Source organism: Narcine bancroftii, chromosome 2 (genome assembly GCF_036971445.1).
Source record: "Narcine bancroftii isolate sNarBan1 chromosome 2, sNarBan1.hap1, whole genome shotgun sequence".
Classification (NCBI taxonomy): Eukaryota; Metazoa; Chordata; class Chondrichthyes; order Torpediniformes; family Narcinidae; genus Narcine; species Narcine bancroftii.
Window position 1 is genome coordinate 109,744,295 of NC_091470.1, and position 21,866 is coordinate 109,766,160.

Below are 21,866 nucleotides of genomic sequence, written 5' to 3' on the forward strand. Positions count from 1 at the left end.
GTTGGTTTATTTTAAAATCCTGCAACTGCAGGTTCTGGGCCCAAGATGGCGGCTCCTGTAATCGGCAGCGGCCATGTACGGTTGCAGACTCCAGGGAAGCAGCACACCAGAAAACAGGGAGACCACCCCCTCCTCCACCCCCCCCCACCGTTTGAGAAAGGGAAGAAGAGGGAATGACCCATGGTATGACGATCACGGCAGGAGACCAGCGAGGGGTTCTACAGCTGAAGAACAGGCTGTTGGTCACTCAAAGTAAGCAACCCACGCAGGGTGCAGACGACTGCAGTCAAGAGACTTGCACCAGACTGTGGACTGCTGGAGACTAGCTGAAGGGGTACCAAGTACCGGAACCGGGATGCGAGAGAGCGCTGGAGATTTCCTGATCGTGGCAGAGGTGTGCATCTGGAGCTTGGGTTGCTGGTAGTTTGGACTTAAGGCTGTGGGGCTGCAGAGGCTGTGGGAAGCAAAGCCATGGACATTCAGTGACTTTGGGGGTCTCTCTTTTGTTTCTCTGTCTTAGGGTAGACTAAAGGAAATTTTGTGCAATATCAGATTTTCTGTTTTATTACATGAATCTTGGATACAGTCAGAAAAACACAGGATTTGAACTGTTCATATTTACATAGAGCATGCTTGGAACTCAGGAGTACATGACACAGAACCACATAAATTTCAGTGTTTGAACATGAAGTAAATGAAACAGGCATAAAGCAATGTACAAATGTCAAACTAGATACAAAAACCACACACTCTCGATTATGCTAATGGTTACTATATTTTCCCTCTGTTCAATGGGAGATTAAAGTCAAGCTATCCTTCATCTTGAAGTCCTGCAAAATGAACATTTGGTCACATAAAAAAAAAATCTTTGTCCACTTTTGGAACATTGACGTTAATTCAGCTGCTTAATTTGAAAGCTTCTGAGGGTCTGTTATAAACCCTGACAAAGCGGCTTCAAACGTGAATGCCTGATCACTTCAGCTGGAAGTCAGCCTTTCACTGGGCCTTCATCTTTGCTTCCTTTTAAAGAGTTTATTTCCAAAGTAGTCATATTCAAAATCATTACCTCACAATGTGTTCAAAAAATGTGCAAACAGATGAAGAATTTGATAAATTGAAGAATAAACATCAGCGATACAAGGTGGGGGGGGTGGGGGGGGATTGTGGTTAGACGATTGCTCTTGTGTTGAAGCTTTCTTCAATTTTATACTTACTATCTTTGAGCTTTTCAAAGTCCTTGTTGAGTAGCTCCTCTGCAGTGAGTTTGGAGAAATTATCGTCAGCAAATGGGTTCCATGTAGAAACGTCAGGAGGATTGTACACATTTTGTTGGGAGGTCCTGGGAGATCCTGAGGGAGTTGTGGTAGCTGACCTGAGCAGAAGAAGGTCACATTGTGAATAACTTACACTGGTTAGTTTAAACGTAATAAAAGTTCCTTTTGTCTGCTCTTCAATTCAGCTATGAGCAGCCCAATGGCTTTGTAGAGAAATAGATTCCCCTTGTGTTGCCGAGCAGACTAGAGGTTCAATTTCTGGTCTAGGCAGAGTTAAATTTCTAAAATTTAAATTTGACATACAGCATATTAACAGGCCCTTTCGGCCCATGCTCCCCAATCACACCAAATTGACCTACAACCCTGGTATGGTGGGAGGAAACCGGAGCCCACAGAGAAAACCCACGCAGACACGGGGAGAATGTACAAACTCCTTACAGACAACGTGGGATTCGTACCCTGGTCCCGATTGCCGGTGCTGTAACAGCAGTGCATTAACCGCAATGCTAACCATGCCGGCCCTGAAATGCTCAATGTCAGGAAAGCAAATGGTCGGTATTACTAGACCAGGCAAGACTGGAGGAGTAGGGAGTTGTGGAGTAGGAATGGAGGGACTGTGTGGCCAGTTGAGGTGGGGGTTTAAAAAGAACGTGATTCTATGTTTAACTACTAACTCTTTTATCTTAACAAATGAAATTTCAGGAACTTCATTTCTAAATAGTTGTCTACAAGAGCCATTTGCTCCAGGACTCAGAGGTGATTGTTTGTAACTTGTTACCAAACAGAATAAAACTTTTGTATAAAGTGAAGGGAAGAAAAATTTAGGGGAGACATCAGAGGTAAATATATTTTTTTGTTCAGAGTTGTGGGTGCCTAAAATGCCTTGCCAGGTGTGAAGGCGGAGACTGGAACAATAGAGTCTCCCACATGGATGAAAGAAAAATAGAGGGTTATGAGGTAGGAAGGGTTTAGTATAGGTCAGCACAACATCAAGGGCTGCAGGCCATGTACTGTTTTGTAATCCCCCTCATTCACTACCATTTTGTTTGGCACCTGCTGACATTTTTTTCAGACCTCGATGAAAGGCTCAAGCCTGAAACGTTGGTTATGTACCTTTATCTTTACTGCATAAAGTACTCTGTTTGACCGGTTGAATTTCTCCAGTGTTGCGTTTTTACATGAGACAGAGGAAAAACAAGAAGAGACTTCAAGGAACCATACATCTAATGGGTTATGTTGTCTGCTTGGTTCATAACATTTGTTGCACTTCTAGCAAGAGAAATAATTGTGATGAGGCAAGGCACTCAAACGATCATTCATTAAAAACCTCAACGTACTTGGATTTGTTTAAACCAGCTTCTGCGGCAGCGGCGACAAGGAGCTGGGTCGATTTACTGACTGGCACGCCAAACACTGCACTGTACGTGACATCACTCAGAATCCTCCTGTGCCCGGCTCGCTGAGTCTTGGGGGACGACGGAGGAGTCACAGACACCGGCGCCATTTTTGGAGAATGATTTGCTGCTACCTGCGGCGGTTGTGGCTGCTGCTGCCCCTGGGTCTGCAAGGCAAACTAGGCAATACAAATCAGTGTATTCGAAAACTTGGACCCACAATCGCGAGCAGCAGTCAAAATGTGGCTCCAGGAGTGCTCATGCCATGAGGGTCATAATTTCTCCAAACTGTTAAACGTTTCCTCTTTGCAATGAGCATATATAATGCAGTGTCTAAAAGCAAACCAGAATTGAGCACCCTGATTCTCATTGTTGGGTATGATGTCTTTACCTTGAGCATCAGAGGCTAAGGGGTGATCTTATAGAGGTACTTAAAATGACGAGGTGTATAGATAAGAAGAATGGTGACAGTTCTTTCTCTAGGGGAATCCAAAACTACAGGGCATAAGTTTAAACTGAGAGGGGAAAGATTTAAAAGGGAACTGAGGGACAACTTTTTCCATCGAGAAGGTGGTGGATTCTCAAGTGAACTCCCATTGGAAGTGATAGAGGTGGGAACAGAAATGTTCAAGACATTTAGATGGGCACTTCAACAATAAATGTTCAGGGATATGAGCAAAGCTCAGGTACACAACTTGGTCAATATCCAGTTGGGCCAAAGGGCAGGTTTCTTGGATGACTCTTGCATTTGTTTTAATTTTCAGCAATAAGAAAACAACAGAATGTAAATCACTAATTAGTCCACACACACCTTCATTGTGATGCCTATTCATTCTGGAGCCTCTATCTCACATCGAACCCAAAAATCACACTATCGATTGGGAAAAGCAGGTAATGCCGTGGTCATTTTTTTTTGGCTTGTGAAGTCAGAGAAATATCTCCTTTGTTTAAATTTTGAACTGAGGACGTCTGACTGGTTTGTATGAAAATTGAAAATTAGACACAGCCTTTCTCAGAAAGCTGACCTCAGGAGGGAAGGAGGGAGCACAAATGCTCGATTTCGAAAAGTAACATGAGCATGCCAGACTACACAATTTTAAGAAAGATTCTTGTTTTACAGAACTTTAATTTGGCATGAATTTCACATGAGCACAAATGTTTGGGGTAGCAGCGTAGTTTCATGTTTACTGATGACATTCAAGGAGGCCATTTTCCCCATAGAACAATACCCGCTCTCACTACTTTTCCCCCCATGACCGATCTTCCCACTTATCCATCATCTACCCCCAGATTCTACCATTCACTTTCACCCTCAGGGCAAAGTATAGTGGTCAATTAATCTTCCACTCTGCATGTCCTTGAGATGGTGGGAGGAAACGAAATCACTGTAAGAAATCCTAGAAGGTCACAGGCCGAACATGCAAACTCCACACCGAAAACTTGGGAGGTCAGCATTGCCCCTGGATCACCAGAGTTGTGAAGCAGCAGTCCAGGTTTGGGAAGTACCAAGGTCTCACAATCAATGTTCCACACCTATCAGCCAATGAAAGGCAAGTCTGTCCCCTTTGCAATATGTGGTCCGTGTTAAACACTTAATTTGCAAGCTCTTACCATTCCCTGTTCCTGAGAGGATGCTTGTGCACCTGCAGCCTGTTGCTGCGGTGGGGGCAATGGTGTGTGCTGCGGGTGTGCTGCAGTCACCTGCGGCTGGACATTAGCAGCCTGCTGGCTCACATACTGCATCTGTTGCATGGCTGTGGCAAGCTGGTGTTGCTGGAGATAGAAATTCTGCACCATCTGATGTTGCATTACTTGCCGCTGAGCTTGCTGTATGGCGTGGTACTGGTGCACAAACATATGCAAATAAAACACTCAAAATCAATCCTAATAAATCAATAATATAAAGCATAAAAATCATGAAAAAGGAAAAAGAAGAACAAAGTTGACAAGTTGGATTTCACTCCTGCCAAACGTTGACTGACCAATATAAATAGAGGCACCATAAGCATGCTTTATCACATGACGCCAGTGAAAAACTTGGGTAGCGTTAAGACAAACACAAAGCTGCAGCAAGTCGACAGGGTTAAAAGAAAAAGACATTTTACAAGAGCTTTATTGCAACCAAAATCTCTAAATGGTTCATAAAATATAACATAATCTGCAGTGATATGTCATTCACAGATAAACATAAAAGGCCTGACAGATGAAGCAGGGGCAAGATGACATTTTGCTTTTATAATCATGTTATGAGAGTCGTTAGTCAAGTTGGGCAGCCTTGGTTTTGGGGTACCTGCATCCTTTAAAAGGTGGACCTAGCAGCAAAGGCGAAGTCATTCCAGTGACACACTTGGTCGGCCAAAATCTGCACCGACAAACCAAACCTAATTCAGGATCAGGAATACAAGCAAAGGCTGGCAAACTAGCAAGTGCAGAGGTATTCAACATTTGATTTGCCTTTCAAAGACCCTGCACAAGTATAAAAGGATGAATAAATCTTCTTCCTCGATATCTAGTTCCACCCATCACCGAGTTGCTGGAATAACATGGAGGACTCGTATATACACTGAGCAGTCATGAACAATGGTGATATTTTTAACACTGTAAAGTAGAAAGGACACACTAAAACAGTTTAAAACCTAGATCAGATCAGTGATTCTTAATACGAGGAAAATAAATCATAAAGGATTTTGATGTTTCTCTCTATATTTCCTCCAAATACATATCCATTGAAATTACTGGGTATTTATTGCTGTGTGTGAATACTCATTGGGGATATTTTCAAAAATCACCTTTGAACATAAAAAGCCAAAGGATACAAATAATTTAAATTAAATAACTTTAACCCTTTGGACTCTGGCTTTTTTTTTTAACCTTTCATAATATATCCCAGACTGGTCCATGGGTAAACTACAGTATGAAATGTTAAAAATCATTATGGTTGGGAATAAAACCAGTCCTGGAAAATGAGGACATGGAGTATTTGCGCTTGGTGGTAGTCCTGAAAATCAGGACACTGAGTCCAAAGGGTTAAGCCTACGACATTAATTTATCCCACCCATAGTTGCACACTTTGTATATGATTAATAAATTGTCATGTCTACAAATATTTAATGAATTAAAAATACAATCTTGGACAATATCACAGATTGGCCATGGCCACACAAGATGCACAATTGCATTTGTAAAATTCCAATTTTTATAGAGGGTCTCCAGAATCTAATACAAAAATAAATATCTCTGACAAAATACCTGAAAATATTTGTATTGCCTACCCTTTCAGCTCGTCCTAATGCCTAGATGGGGCATAGAAAGAATCTGACACATAGTGAAGTTACCCCATTTCAATTGCTATCACAGTTCTATTACCCAATTTCTATTCTGTGCAGAAACACATTTCCCCCCCCCCCTAATTTCATTCTTCAATGAAGTACTGTACCAGAGGAATATTCACCATGAGCTTTGGGAAAGCATTCAAGGAGCTACACTGGGCCTTGTTACAAAGACCTGGAAAACTGAGCAACCTGGTGGCAGAGCTTGAAAAAAAATGACAAGAAGGGCAAGTACATACAATCCCCATTTTCCACCACCTACGGGTATCACCGATGCCGCATTTGCAAATTTTACAATTGACTGAGACACACTTTTATAATGTCTAACTAATCCATTTGCATTAAGAATACACCATTTAAAAGACAATGCAAAATGTAAAGTAATTTGAAAAAGAAAAAATTGGTTTTGTAGTATTTACCAGTAATTCCTGTTACTTACAAAATTTAAATTCGAACCCTGGTTGCAGGTGCCACTATCCTCCATGTCGCTGTGTTAATCATCACAAGTCTTCCCCAAACCATTTACTAATATATCTAACATGAATAAAGGTTCTTATTAGGCAAGGTTTGGGAGAGTCGCCTCAGCAACGAGTGGCATCAGCTGCTCTTCATTCTGGGCACCACCATTTTATTCAAACACAACTTTATTGAAACTTTATTCAAACAGCTACTGCAGGCTGGGCACAACCGGGCGCTCTGCTGGCTGAATGTTTGCTCCCATCTTCACCAAGGGGTTGTGTCAACATTTACTTTTACATTTTAAACTTTTATTTATTCCTATTTACGTTAAAATTTATTTATTTAGTTCCTCGGTTTTTTTTTTTGGCCGGTTGTTTGTGTTTCCAGTTGATTGAATTCTGGATAATGGAGATCCTACTGTATCATGTTATGATGAGTTAGAACTGTTGGAACAGGGGAGTCAAATAGGTTACCAAGACAATGAAATATTTAATATAATGAATTTACAACCTTCGAGTCCACGCTTATGAAGATCCAGCTGCGCTGGATGGGTCACGTCTCCAGAATGGAGGACCATCGCCTTCCCAAGATCGTATTATATGGCAAGCTCTCCACTGGCCACCGTGACAGAGGTGCACCAAAGAAAAGGTACAAGGACTGCCTAAAGAAATCTCTTGGTGCCTGCCACATTGACCACCGCCAGTGGGCTGATAACGCCTCAAACCGTGCATCTTGGCGCCTCACAGTTTGGCGGGCAGCAACCTCCTTTGAAGAAGACCGCAGAGCCCACCTCACTGACAAAAGGCAGAGGAGGAAAAACCCAACACCCAACCCCAACCCACCAATTTTCCCCTGCAACCGCTGCAATCGTGTCTGCCTGTCCCGCATCGGACTTGTCAGCCACAAACGAGCCTGCAGCTGACGTGGACTTTTTACCCCCTCCATAAATCTTCGTCCGCGAAGCCAAGCCAAAGAAGACAACCTTCTGTGAGTGAGTGGAGCCAGATTTCACAATTTGAGGTAAAAGGTCCAGAGAAAAATGAGGAGAAATCACATCACATCTGTCATGTTCTGTCTAAATTAACTTGTGCAAGTTGGCTCCATAAATAAATGTTAAAGAAAGAGTTGAACAGTTGAAGAATCTGGGCTTGATTTGCCCATCAAAAGTGCTTCACATGATGAACAAACATTCTTCCTTGCTATTCCACCACGATTCTCAGATCTCAGCTGCTGTGTATAGCCATGATCACCTCCACATCAGCAAAGTGCATTAAAACCAGTATTTCCAATAGCTCTCAACTTTCAGAAACAGAACACCCCATCACCAAAAATAAAGAATGTACTAAATTTTCAGAATAATTACACTAGCCTGGTTTTAAGATGCATTTTAAATTTTAGATAGCCATGTCTATTAGAAATGTTACCCGTTAATATTTAGAATATATCCAGAATTCAATCAACTCAAGCAATCGGCAAAAATAAATATTGAGGAAATAAATAACTAAATATTAAAATTTTTAAAAAAATTAAATACAAGTTAAATATTGTACAACCTCTTGGTGAAGATGGGAGCAAACATTCAGCCAGCGGAGCGCACCAGTTGTGTCCCGCCCGCAGAAGCTGTTTGAATAAGATGGCGGCGCCTAAAATGAAAGCCATTTGATGCAACTCGCTGCTGGGATGACTCTCCCAAAGAGTGTCCCTATCCCTGCCCAGTAAGAGTCTTTATTTTCATTAGAATTAAGTATATAGGTAAGGCTTTATCTGTAAACATAAGGGAAGGGGGGGGGGGGAGTCAATTATGACGGCGGCACAGTTAGCCCAACACTGTTATAGCGCCAGCGGCCTGGGGTTCAAATTTAAATGTAAGTTACGGGAATTACCTGGTTAAAGTGAACTGTACATAATTAAAAGCTACAATACTGTTGTTTTTTCCAAATTATTTTGCACTGTTTTTTGTCTGTTAAACTTTATTCTTAATGCAGGTGTATTAGGCAAGAGTGTGCCTCAGTCAACTGGAAAATTTGCATATCCAGCATGCGCAATCCCTGTAGGTGCCAGATAGCAGGGCTTTTTACTGTATGGGCAATATTGGGGCAATGTTGCTGTCGAGCACAAACTCTGTAAACTTCCATCTAAAGTGATAAGTACAGTAAAACCCTTAGTATCCAGCACCTAGATGCCGGATAAGTGAATTTTGAGATTGCGTGTTGCATGGATTGGTGAGTTAAAATGAGGTGTGCCAATCTTAAACTTCTGCATTTTTTACCCATTTAGTTAAAATTTTTAAATTTAAACCATCAGCACAGTTACAGGCCATTTGGGCCTACGAGCCCGTGCTGCCCATTTACACCCAATTGACCTACAACTCCCGTACACTTTGAACAGTGGGAGGAAACCCATGCAGACACAGGGAGAACGTACATACTTCTTACAGACAGCGCGGGATTCGAACCCTGGTCCCAATCACTGGCACCGTCCATTTTCTGTGATTTTTTTGGCTGGTTGCTTGAATTCCAGATAAGAGAAGTTTTATTGTAGTAACATATATCATTTCAGGAATTGCAGGAGGGTGAAGAACAAAGCAGAAGCCTTGCTATGGGCATTACAAACCTCCCATGAACACACGTTAATCGCACGCGTCTTTTCTAAACAATGCATGTGCAACATTTACCTGCTGGGCCATCATTTGCTGCTGCAGCAGAAGCTGCGATTGCTGGAGGAAGAGCTGTGCTTGTGGTGGGCCTGCTGGAGGCTGCACTGCCACTGGAGGCAGCTTCTGCTGCGCTGCTGCTTGAGGCGGAGGCTGGGGCTGTGCCTGCTTCGGCTGAGCCACCACCTGACCCTGCTTCTGCTGCAGCAGTATTTGTGGCTGTTGCAGCTGAGGTTTTGATTGTGGCAAAGGTTGCTGCAGGCCAGGGGTTTGATTATTGTGAGCAGTGCCAAGAACAACACCTGCAGAGAGAGAGACGTGGAAATAGCAAATCCGAGAAAAGATCTTATCAAAATTCAGACATCTATTTTAAAAAGCATCACAAACAAATAGCTCAAAATATAATTGAAACCTTATTTTTCATACTATTGTGCTTTGCAAAATTCTAATAGGTATATTTAAAATTCTTGAAGAGATTTGTTAAACAGCATGAGAAATTTGGGTTCCTCAAGACTTCACAGCAGTGGAGGTAATGAAGATCCAGAGGGCTTGCAGGGCAGCATTGAATATTGAAATCTACAGCACAGTGCAGGCCCTTCAGCCACAGGGTTGGGCCGATCTATTAACCTACTCGAACAACTGCCTAGAATATCCCTACTGCATAACTCTCCATTTTTCTCAGTTCCATGTACATATCCGATAGTCTCTGAAAGGATCCTATTGTCCCTGCCTCCACCACTGTTGCAGGCAGCGCATTCCATGCACCCACCACTCTCTGTGTGAAGAGCTTTATCTCTTCTATCCCCCTCATATTACTCCAAAGCACCCTGACACTATGCCCCCTTGTGTTAGCCATTTCAGCTCCAGGGAAAAAGCCTCCAGCTATCCACGCGATCAATGCCTCTCATCATTTTGTACACCTCTATCATGTCCTTATCCTCCGTCACTCCAAAGAGAAAAGGGCAAGTTCACTCAACCTAACCTCATGAGGCATGCTCTCTAATTCAGGCAGCATCTCCTCTGCACCCTCTCCATAGCATCCGCATCCTTCCTGTAATCAAGTGACCAGATCTGAGCACAATATTCCAAGTCAATAACCAACATCTTATGTAGGTGTAACGTTGCCTCACAGCTCTTGAGCTCAATCCCAGGGTTACTGAAGAGCAACGCACCACATGCCTTAACAACACTATCAACTTATGCAGCAGCTTTGAGTGCCCTGTGTACATGGATCCCAAGATCTCTCAGTTTGGCCTCTCTGCTCAGAGTCCTTCCATTAACATTGAATTCTGCCTTCAATTTTGACTGGCCAAAATGAACCACCTTGCATTTTCCATCTGCCACATGTCAGCCTAGTTCTGCATCTTATCAGTGACCTTTGCAACCTCTAGCAACCTTCCAGACCATCACAACACCACCTATTTTCATGTCATCTACAAACTTACTCACCCACCCTTGCACTTCCTCATCCAGGACATTTCTAAAACAATCACAAAGAGGGGTCCCAAAACAGATCCCTGTGGAACCCCACTGGTCACTGACCTCCATGCAGAACGTGAACCATCTATAATTACCCTCTGCCTTCCTAGGCAAGCCAATCCTACATCCACAAAACAAGGCCTCCTTACTTTCCAGATGAGCTTTGCATGGGCCACCTTATCAAATGCCTTATACACTACATCCACCTTCATCAATGTTCTTTGTTACACCCTTTTGAAATGCTTGTAAATCTTGTCCCTCAGGATCTTCTCCAACAGCTCGCCCACCACTGAAGTAAGACTCACTGACCCTGGTACGTTTTGAATGGTGGAAGGAAACGAGATGAAACATACACTGACACAGGGAGAACAAACTCCTTACAGACAGCTCCTGATTCCACCCTGGATCATTGACGCCGCAACACCATTAAACTTACCACTATGCTAACTGTGCCGTCCTTTGCTAAATACTGAAGTAGTAAAGTCCTCCACTACATCCTCCAGCTCCATGCACACGTTTCCACCATTTATCACCTTTCATTGGAACTTTCAAATTGACCATATTCTTTCAATATATTTACATACAGAATTAAAGGGGAAAAGTGTGGCACACAAAGGTGCCATGATCATCCGATCACTGTTATTGGCCAATCAACAAGGCACACACAGATATCAAGGAGAGAAGACAAAGAAAAAGCTGCTAACTTTGCTGCAGTGTGATTTCTCTTTAAAAAAAATCAAATGGCATTTTAATTTCATAGCCCAGTCTTTCAGCAAATAAAGTTCAAAACAATAGATTTAAAAAAAAAGCAGCAGTGTAAAAATTTTAAGGAATGCACACGCTGGGGGACCTGAACCAAACTCAAAGTTGTGCGATCATTGTAAAACAAAGATGACAACAAATGAGAAATAGCGTGACAAATTCAAATTTGAAAGAGTGCAAAAGGAGAAGTATAAATTCCAGAAGATTTATTCATAGTTTCAAACGAAGCAGTCAGACATAACACCAATTAGGAAAAATAAAAGCTTACAACAGAATGAGAATTTGGAGTCAGAAAGTTAAATCTCCAACATTAAGACACCCTGCCATCTCAAAACTTAACATGTACTCCCACGATTGAGAAATGCTGCACAACAATAAGGAAGGAGAGCCTTGTAATGTGTTAACAAGATGGACACAAAAGCAGAATCCAGTTTATTGACATGAGCATGTGTCATGAAATTTGTTATTTTACAGCAGCATTATTGTGCAGAACGAAGTGCAAAAATTACTATAAATTACAAGATTTAAAAATAAATAACTAATGCAAAATAAAAGAGAAAATGTGAGGTAGTGCCTGTGGTTCATTGTCTGTTCAGAAATCTGATGGCAGAGGGGAAGAAGCTGCTTTTGTAATGTTGGGTGCATGTCTTCAGGCTCCTGTACCTCCTTCTTGATGGTAGCAATGAGGAAAGGGCATGGCCTGGGTGGTGACCGTTCTTGATGATAGACGCTGCTTTCTAAGACATTGCCTCTTAAAGATGTCATTAATGGAGGGAAGACTGATGTCCATAATGGTACTGGCTGAGTTTACAATCCCCTTTACCTTGTTCTTGTCCTGTGCTTTGAGATCTCCATAGCAGAAAGTGATGAAACCAGTCAGAATTCTCTCTACGGTACACAGTAGAAATTTGCAAGTCTTTGGTGACATGCCAAATCTCCTCAAATGAATGAAACATAGCCACTGCTGTGCCTTCACGACGGCCCCAGGATACATCTGCAGAGATGTTGACGCTCAGGAATCTGAAGTTTCTTACCCTCTTCACCAGGACTGGTTGGTGTTCTCCTGGTCCACAATCAAGTCCTTAGTTTTACTAATGTGGAGTGCAAGGTTGTGGTTGTGACACCCCTCAACCAGCTGATCCATCTCACTCCTGTACGCTTCCTCATTGGCGACAGTGATTCTGCCGACAATTGCGGTGTCATCGGCAAATTTGTAGATCGCATTTAAATTGTGCCTGGCCACACAGTCATGGGTGTAGAGAGAGAGTAGATCAGTGGGCTAAGCATGCTTCCTGCATGAAGAATGAAGCTTCATTTGAAAATGTAGAATTGTAAAACTAATCTGAAATCCCTTCTTTAATGCATTTAATTTTCATTACATGTTGAAAGTATTCCATAAGCACAGGAAAAGGCAGACAACTTTGCCAAGATTTCTAGAGACAGAGACTTGAAACAAGATACCATTCTCATTAGCATCAACCAGAACATTGGTATGCACATCAAACAAATGGCTAGAATTGCAAAGGAAATTGGTGGGGGGAAAAAAATGTAATCCATTCCAATGTTTTCAAGCACATTTAGCAAAGATCCCCAAAGTCATGTGAAACACTGAACTGAGTCAAATGGTTTATGACGATTAAATCTAATACTGTAATATCATTGCATCTAATTGCATCCTAAACAGAACCACTAATGCTTTGACAACAACTGATAAATCTGTTTTCCTCAGGCACTGTGACGTGTGTATGTATATATGATTGTGACATTCAGAATTCAACAGTTCCACCAAAAGTCAATTTAATACTGGAATGGTCATTATAGTTTGCCATGGATTGACAAATACAAAATTATTCAATCCAGCATGGTTATTTTGCAAAGAATAGTAGTTAATTGCCAAGATGTATATGGTGAATTTACAATTTATTTTACTGAGTATTGTTTGATCATTGAGACATACAGCTCAGTAACAGGGCCTTTTGGCCTGCAGGCCCATGCCCCCCAGTTACTCCAAATTGACCAGTACATTTTTAAGGGTGGAAGGACACTGGAGCCCCCAAAGAAAAAACATGCAGGCATGGGGAGAAAGTACAAACTCCTTAGAGACAGTGTGGGTCACTGGCGCTGTAACAGCGTTGCACTGACAGCTGCTCTTCTTGTCCTTCCTGCATTTTATTATATCCAACAATAAAATGGGTGGGCCACTCTGCCAATATCAACTATGAGGAAGAGCCTACATCTTGGAGAGAAATTAGAAATCCTGTTTCATGTTAATCAACAAATTTGAGGAGTTCTGGTCACCTCGTTACAGGAAGAATGTGGAAGCTATGGAGAGGATGCAGAGGAGATTTACCAGGATGTTGCCTGGATTGGAAATTATGTCATGAGGCAAGGTTAGCAGAGCGCGAGCTTTTTGGAGAAAAGAAGGAGGAGAGGTGACTTAATGGAGGTCTACAATATTCTGAGAGGCAGAGATAAGGTAGACAGCCAGCACCTTTTCCCCAAGGTGGGAGGAGCAAACACTAGAGGACATCTGTACAAAGTGAAGGGAGGAAGATTTAGGGGACACATCGGCGGGGGGGGGGGGGGGGGGGCGGGGGATTTATTTATTAATTTAAACAGAGTTGTGGGTGCCTGGAATGCATTGCCAGGGGAGGTGTGGAGGCTGGAATAAAAAGGGCATTTAAGAGTCTCTGAGACAGGCACATGGATGAGAGAAAAATAGAGGCTAGGGAGGATGTAGATTTTCCTTTTAGGTATATATACTGTTGGTTGGCACAACCTCGAGGACCAAAGGGCCTGTGCTGTGTTGTAATGTTCTATGCTTACAACGTTGTTCTCCATGCAAGACTGCAGGGATGTCCTGTTACACATTTTGATCATGTTTGTCACAATGGCTTTGTGCATTCATTGTGCATTACAGGGTGATGGATAAAAGCTTGGCCCAGACTATTCCATATGGGATAACAGTGACTAAAAGAAAAAGAATACACAATTATTATGATGAGTGAATGGCTCCAGGTCAGAACAACAACAAAAAAATTTAAAATGCTTTTATTATCTTTCATTTTCATAATACTAGACCCTGGGACACAGATCTGCCAAAAGCCAAATGGGGAAGATGCTGAGGAAAAATGCCTGCAATCTCCTAGTAGTTCAGGAGACTCACAATGAGAACGAAGAACAAGCCACTATTTTACAATTAGGTGTATACTTGCTGCTGTCACGTACAACCAAAAATATCGTCTGGTGATCCACATGAAGAACAAAAAGTGTTACTTGCTCAATTATTTGCTGTGCCCATTCTGCAAAGTATCAAATGCCCAAACTACACAGGACTTGAGAGTTTCTTAAACAGAAAAGTTTGCAGACACAGGGATTGCACTGCAACACAAAAATGTGCTGGAGACACTCAGCAGGTCATGCAGCGTTTGTAGGAAGTAAGGCATCACCAGCAATCCGGCCCTGAGCTCTTCATCAAGGTATGATCGAAGAACCTTGAGTTTCTGTCAGGTTGTGTAGATCTTCCCTAAAGAGAGGAATCGCAAATGGCAAGTGATATCCAGAATAAACATTTCCACTGCGTTTTGCACTGATGGCAATTTCATTAGAAAAGATCCAAGTCACAGAAGTGTCCATGGTCCCCTGGATTAAGTGGCTGCATATATTGTGCAAACTCTTCTTGGCAGAAGGAGATACTTCAAACATTATTTCATGCCAAATTTCGTAAGAAATTGACTAACATGTAACTAAATGTCTCTTCCAAGTTTTTCCATCGTTTTTAATTGTTCCAAAGAAACAATATCCCAAGAGAGGGACTGTGTTGAAATGGAGGATGACCATTGAATAATTAACATCCTGAATGATTAATTTCTTCATGTCTGCAGGAACACTTGCTCTCCAAGCATTTGGCAGAATTAAAATGAGTAATTTATTCCATTTCTCCACCCTCACTCTATATCAATTATCAACACAGTCACACAAGTAACATTCATTTGCAAAGGCAGCAAACAAAGCGATTGACAACAATAACATCAGAAATTGAGAATGTAGCTTCAAGGCAACTGAGAGAAGAGTCACGGGCTGACACGAGGAAAGGATTTCAGATTCAGGTTTCAGATTCCTGAATGTCAGAGTGTGTACATGACATCACATACAACCCTGAGTTTCTTTGTCCTGCGGGAGAGGCAGAATTACCACTTATTGGTAATGCAAAAAAAACCGTACACTTGTAAACAAATAAAGAATGTGCAATACAGAGGAAAAATAATACAATAAAGTGCACAAGTCCGAGTCCTTAAATGAGTCCCTGATTGAGTTTGTTGTTGAGGAGTCTGATGGTGGAGGGGGACCAGCTGTTCCTGAACCAGGTGGTGCGAGTCTTGTGGCACCAATACCTCTTTCCTGATGGTAGCAGTGAGAACAGAGCATATGCTGGGTGGTGTGGATCCTCAATGATTGCTGCTGCTCTCTGACAGAAACGTTCCCTGTAGATGTTCTTAATGGTGAAAGAGTTTTACCTGTGATGCCTTGGGCTGTGCCCACGATGTTTTGCAGGGCTTTTTACTCAGGGGTATTAGTGTCCCAAACTTCCCTGATCTTTATCCAAAGAAAGGAAGATAAAAGCAGGGATCTTATGCTGCCTTTCACCATGGACTAACTGACCATTTCACTATTATATGCTCTTGCTTTGTGTGGTCTAATGCACATTAGAAATGGCTTGCTGGACAGCTTGCGAAACAAGCCTTCTAACTTTATGAGGTTCAATACTTGGAAACCATCTTGGGCTCTTCTCATTGACTCACAAGACACAGCAGATTGGTCTGGATTTTTCAATAGAAACAATTCGATGTTTTTCCACGAACACTCTATATCTTCGAACAGGGAAAGCTGTGAGATTGAAGTTTGTTGGAAATGTTTGAATAGTTTGAATGCATGGCCTGGTTGGCGTAGCAGTTTGTGCAACACCTTTACAGCACCAGCGATCAGGACTTGCTGTCCGTAAGGAGTTTGTACGTTCTCCCTGTGTCTGACTGGGTTTTCTCCGGTGGCTCATTAACTCCCACCGTTCAAAACTTACCAGGGGTGTAGGCTAATTGGGTGTAAATTTGGCAGCACAGACTCGTAGGCAGAAATGGCCTATTATCATGCTGCATGTCTAAATTTTAAAAATTTAAAATAATTAGATGACATTTTAAGTTCTCACTGTGCAGATCAGTATACTGTACATGGTAAAACAAATGGTCATGCATATATAAAATTTACAATACTTGCAGACCAACATAACTTCAACAAACTACAGAGAACATGTATCCAATTCATCAGACCTGCTGGTGGTGCAACTGCCTGAGCAGACGGTCTCTTTCGTGGTGTCAGGGAGGGTTGAATTGGCAGCATCCCTGGGTTGGCTGGTGCCTGCCCAGCTTTCGGCCTTTGGCGAGGAGCTATTGAGGTCTCAGTGGGAGGAGTTGGGTCCGTAAGCCTAAGAGGTAAGCCAATTAATTATACACAATATGCATGAAAATCACCAACATTTTAAATCATCCACAATGTGCAGTTTCATTCAATCTTTTCTTTTTTTTTTGTTTCATTGAACTGTAATCTGGACCTGAATAATAAATACTCAAAAGAATGCAAATCCCTGAATGGCATTCGTCATTCTTCTACAAGTCTTTGGTGTTCTCTGAAATATTTTTCTTTTAAATTACTATCTTGCCAATTTGTGATCAGAATTATATGTATATAAGCATAAATACAGTATATCGTCTCCCTTCAAAACCATGAAACGCTCTTCATCTTAATAAATATGCAATGTACCCTTGCCATAGTGTTACTGAACAATTAAATGTAAATTTTTTCACCTCAGTCTCTATGACCAATAAGTCAGATTCATTTTTTTTGGAATCGGAATGGAGTTTTTTTTTGTCAGGTGCACTGAGATACAACCTATATATTGTACTATAGTTAATGCAAGAATAAAAATGAGCATGGGGATAATGTTACAATAAGGCAAAAATACAGGCTATAGTGTTACCAAAATAAAAGTGCAGGGTACTGTGTAAAGAGAAAAGAACAGATAAACAGTGCACTTCTTTTGCTAATGGGAGCCCCATTCAAGAGGCTGTGTTAGCAGTAGGAAAGGAACCGTCCTTGAGTTTGGAAGATCAAGCTTTCAAACTGGTGCCCGAGAGGATGGGGGGAGAAGCGAGGTTTCCTGGTGTGCTTTAAACAGATGACTGCTTTTCTGAGGCAAAGCGAAGCAATGATAGAGTTGATCTCACAATGAACAAGACATGGAACTACAGAATTGCAAAAAACAGTGCCATTTTTAGTCCCCATCAGTTTTCGCATTTAAAGTCTAATAATGAATTCAATCTATATTGCATTTATTTGGTATTGAAGTTTATTTAATATTCCAAAAGAAACGCCCAAACTTTCTCACCCAATCCCTAACCCTCAACTAACTCCATAACTGTCCACCTATAATTTCTTTCAGTAGTCAAAAGAATAAGCACCCCCCCCCCCCCGAAAAATAGACGATGAAATATTGATCCCACAACTCTATTGCGGCATCTCCTAAAAAAGGTAAAGGATCGCTCCATTGAATTGTACACAAGGTGGCGCTAACCTCGCCTTGGGCTGTGTCTTCTTCGCAGCAGCTTCACTGGCTTTGACTGGTTCAACGAGCTTCACTGGAATGGGGGAGTTCTGCAGGACAAAGTTGTTATCGAATTATGAGCAAGTTCACTATTTTGTCAGAGATCGAGTGATGCGGACTACTTGTTCGCGTTTTCTTCTCACTTCAATCAAAGAAAAATGTTGGGTGGACGGTAGTTATGCATCGCCTGAGCCATAAAATCCACAAGAGAGATCAATGAGTACACATATGTAACAGATTAATTTTATTTCTACAACCCATAAGATTTGAGACACTGATAAAACACTTCAGTTCTCTCCCTACTTTCAGACACTATTTCTCATGCAGCTGGATGTACAAATTATTCAATTAAATTAGAGGCTGCTTTGCGAATGTACAGAGATCCATTCATCTATGAAACATAGATGAATGTTGAAGAAACTTTATTTACTAAAGTGATGCCAGTAATTTTCTTTGGACAGTGAGTGAAGAATTCCCATTTGACTGTACCAATTTTCATTGCTTGCTTGGCACCCATGTTCACAGATAAGATCAGCATCTCAAATTACAAATTTCATAGCACAGCACACTGCAGCCGAAACACACTGTGCCATCAGAACAGTTTCCACTATATACTGATTGTAAGTTTCAGTTGGGCATTGATTAGTTTATCAAGACGAATAAATGAATGAAAATAGATTTAAAATTATTTCAATACTTACACTGACATTCTGGACTGGGCATTCTTTCCTAATTTGTTTAAATGCAAAATAAGACACTTGATAAATATCTGGTCTCTTGTCAGGGTCTGGTTCAAGCATGAATCCTGGAAAGCAAGACCACTGTGAGTAGACAATGTCATGTCAGTTTTACACAGCTTTGATTTTAACCCTTTGGACTCCATATTCCTTCCAACAAGCGCATATACTCCACGTCCCCGTTTTCCAGGATTGGTTTTATACCAAAATACCAGCTAGTTCATACCAGTGTTTGCACTGTAGTTTATCTATGGATCCAGTCTGGAGTATATATTGTGAAAGGTTAAAAATGGCCAGAGTCCAAAGGGTTAATCTCCTTTACGCACAAGAGAATTATTTTTAACAATGCTTGTTCAGAGATCGATTTTAGTTTCAATTTCATTGCACCTGTACTTCCAACCTCACTTTGGTCAAAGGGTTCATTTTGTCATTCACAAATTTTAATAAAATATATCACAGATCCAATCAATACCGAAAGCACAAATATAGTTAGGAAAATAGTAATGTTGTTGGGAAGCAGAGGCCAAAATTCACATCCAATCTACGTGACACATCTAGACATTACAAAATAACCTCAAAAAGAAAATGATCAATATGCAGTTAAATGGCATTCATTCAACTCCTTACTGATTTGAATAATATTTATATTGTTACTGTTTTGAGATTCTATTAAATTATTTTGTGATAAAGCAAATACTTAAACTAAAAAGTTTGAAAAACAATTCCAAACAGTCAGATTATCAAAATACTGTAATTGAGTGGTATAGTTAGCATAGCAGTTTGCCCGGTGCTGTTATAGCGCCAGCGATCGGGACCGGGGTTCGAATCCTGTGCTATTTGTAAGGAGTTTGTTCATTCTCCCCGTGCCTGCCTGAGTTTCCTTCGGGTGTTCCAGTTTCCTCCTACTCTTCAAAACATATGGGGGTGGGGGGGGGGTGGTGGAATTGTGGGTTAATTGGGTGGCATGGGCTCATGGGCCTGTTACCTGGCTGTATGTCTAAATTTTAAAAAATTATAGTTTTTGAGTAATGTTATTTTATTTTACATTAATTTCCAATCATTAACAAATGATTTAATTTGAAAAATTCTGATTACCATTGAAAAAGACCTGCCTCGCCTTGAAATCATGCACTCCACTAACAGTACTTCTATCCTGACAGCTGTCACAGATCCAATCTCTTGGCTGCAGGCTGCTCTCTGAAATGCTATATAGATGAAGGTATGTGGATGTAGTTCTCAGTGAGCTTCTGACTTTAATTGTGGCACATACAATTGTGTGCCAAAGGAAAATACCAATGATGGCATAAAGTGCTTGGTTTTAAAAACAGCTGTTTTGCAACAAGTCAGCGTTATTGCGATCAACAAAAAGAATGGGACCAGCACTGAAAACTGCAGTCATGGAGGCAACACATAATTGGAACATAAAAGCAGGCAAAGGTGATACGGTAAAAAACCCCTGATATCTGGCACCACTGGGGATTGGTAGATGAGATTGCATGCTGTGTGATTGACCAACTAACGGCAAGGCACACCAATTTTAAACTAGCGTATTTTTTTACTTATTTATTTTCCGCAACTTACTCGCCAGTTACCTGAATTCCAGATAACCAGGATTTTACGGTGCATGCTAATACAGTTCTGACAACATTAGATCCCCATGATATGGAAAATGCAACATCTTCAGCAATGGACTGTCTTTTCTTGTTTTCCAAATATGCTTTCCCTCAGTTTTAACACATTTCCCTTGCCAATAGTATGTCTGCTTTGATGATGGTGCATTTTAGAAAGGAAGAGACCAAACAAAACATTTTGGAAACCTATCCTAATCTATAATTAATTTTAGTGCTCAAGTGTTAGTGTAGTACTCAAAAGGAATTGAACAAGAGCCAAAGAGAAACAAATGGGGAAAAAATAATTAACAATATGTACTTATTAGGCAGTGCATCTCGCTGGAATACTTGGAATTATCTGGAATTGTGAAGTTCCCATCACAGATTGCAACCTGGCTTTCTCCAAAGGGTAGTGTAAAAAAACAGAGTTTGTACAGTAAACATCCAAGTGCCTGAAAAATAAAGCATTATAATTAGCTGGCTGAATGGCAGGGAAAAGGTTCAAATCTTCAGAGTTAACTCAATATAATTACAAAACAGATAATTACCAGCTATCTGCTGGGCTTTCAACAATTGTTCTTGCCTCAAAAATGTTTTGGAATTAAAGTTGACTGAAACCCAAGCAAAGGGACGTTTTTTTCCCCCTCAAAATGCTTAAAGCAGTAGGAGCTTTTGTGGATAGTAAACCAAGGATTAATTCTCCTGGTAAGACAGGGTAGCTCCGACACTTTCCATCCATACCTTTGCTCTTTCAAATTTGAGTAACAGAAAAATTGACACCCAAGCTATTCTATTTGCATTTACCTATGTATGAATAATTTTTTTTCCCCCCAATGGAGGAATTTCCAAAACAACAACTCATCTTTAATTGGTGTAAACATATGAAATTTAACTCAATTACCAACAAGTCCCATTTTATAAAGCTAGTGTCTTAAAAACTATACTGTGACTCTTGTGTAACTTTAGGAGTGCAGCAACAAGGTAACATTCAGATGGAAAATCATCCAAACAGTACAAGCAAATGAATATCAAATTGAATATAGATTTATTAAATAATATTACTATCAGAGGTGCCCAGGTCAAGGCCTCTCTTCTGTTCGGACACGCGATTGGTCTGGAGACTGACCAGCATATGTGGGCAATTTAAGTCTGCATCGGGCACCAGGGTCAACCAAATGAAGAGCGAGGCAATGCTCTTCGGTAACTGGCCCGACCGGTCCATCATCCCCTTCACAGACACAATGGACTACCTGAAAGTACTTGGGATCTGGTTTGGAGGGGCTGAGGTGTGCACTAAGAATTGGACGGAGCGGATTGCTAAGGTCCGCCAAGAAATGGGACAGGAAAAAACATGGTCATCAAGTGTGAGGTGTTCTCGGTGCTACTGTATGCGGTGCAGGTGTGGCCTATCCCCTGCACCTATGACCGGACATGTTCTGATTCATTTGGGGCTCCAAAAGGAGCACCATGTACATGTCACTGGAAAACAGGGGCAAGAGTGTATCCAATGTGGT

At 41.3% G+C, this 21,866-nt stretch overlaps 1 protein-coding gene across 4 annotated transcripts in view; it reads right to left on the minus strand.

The window, feature by feature from the left end:
• Positions 1–21,866, minus strand: part of LOC138754142 (AP2-associated protein kinase 1-like) — a 110,138-nt gene that overhangs the window by 39,585 nt on the left and 48,687 nt on the right. For 3 of the 4 annotated variants that reach the window (XM_069918007.1, XM_069918006.1, XM_069918004.1), the window contains exons 7-14: positions 20,672–20,804; positions 18,707–18,810; positions 17,976–18,055; positions 16,675–16,829; positions 9,131–9,411; positions 4,280–4,510; positions 2,612–2,847; positions 1,215–1,372 (exon numbers count right to left, since the gene is read on the minus strand). In XM_069918007.1, the coding sequence (XP_069774108.1) occupies positions 1,215–1,372; positions 2,612–2,847; positions 4,280–4,510; positions 9,131–9,411; positions 16,675–16,829; positions 17,976–18,055; positions 18,707–18,810; positions 20,672–20,804 (1,378 nt within the window). The remainder of the gene's footprint in view (positions 1–1,214; positions 1,373–2,611; positions 2,848–4,279; positions 4,511–9,130; positions 9,412–16,674; positions 16,830–17,975; positions 18,056–18,706; positions 18,811–20,671; positions 20,805–21,866) is intronic. The other variant, XM_069918005.1, reaches the window with a different exon arrangement.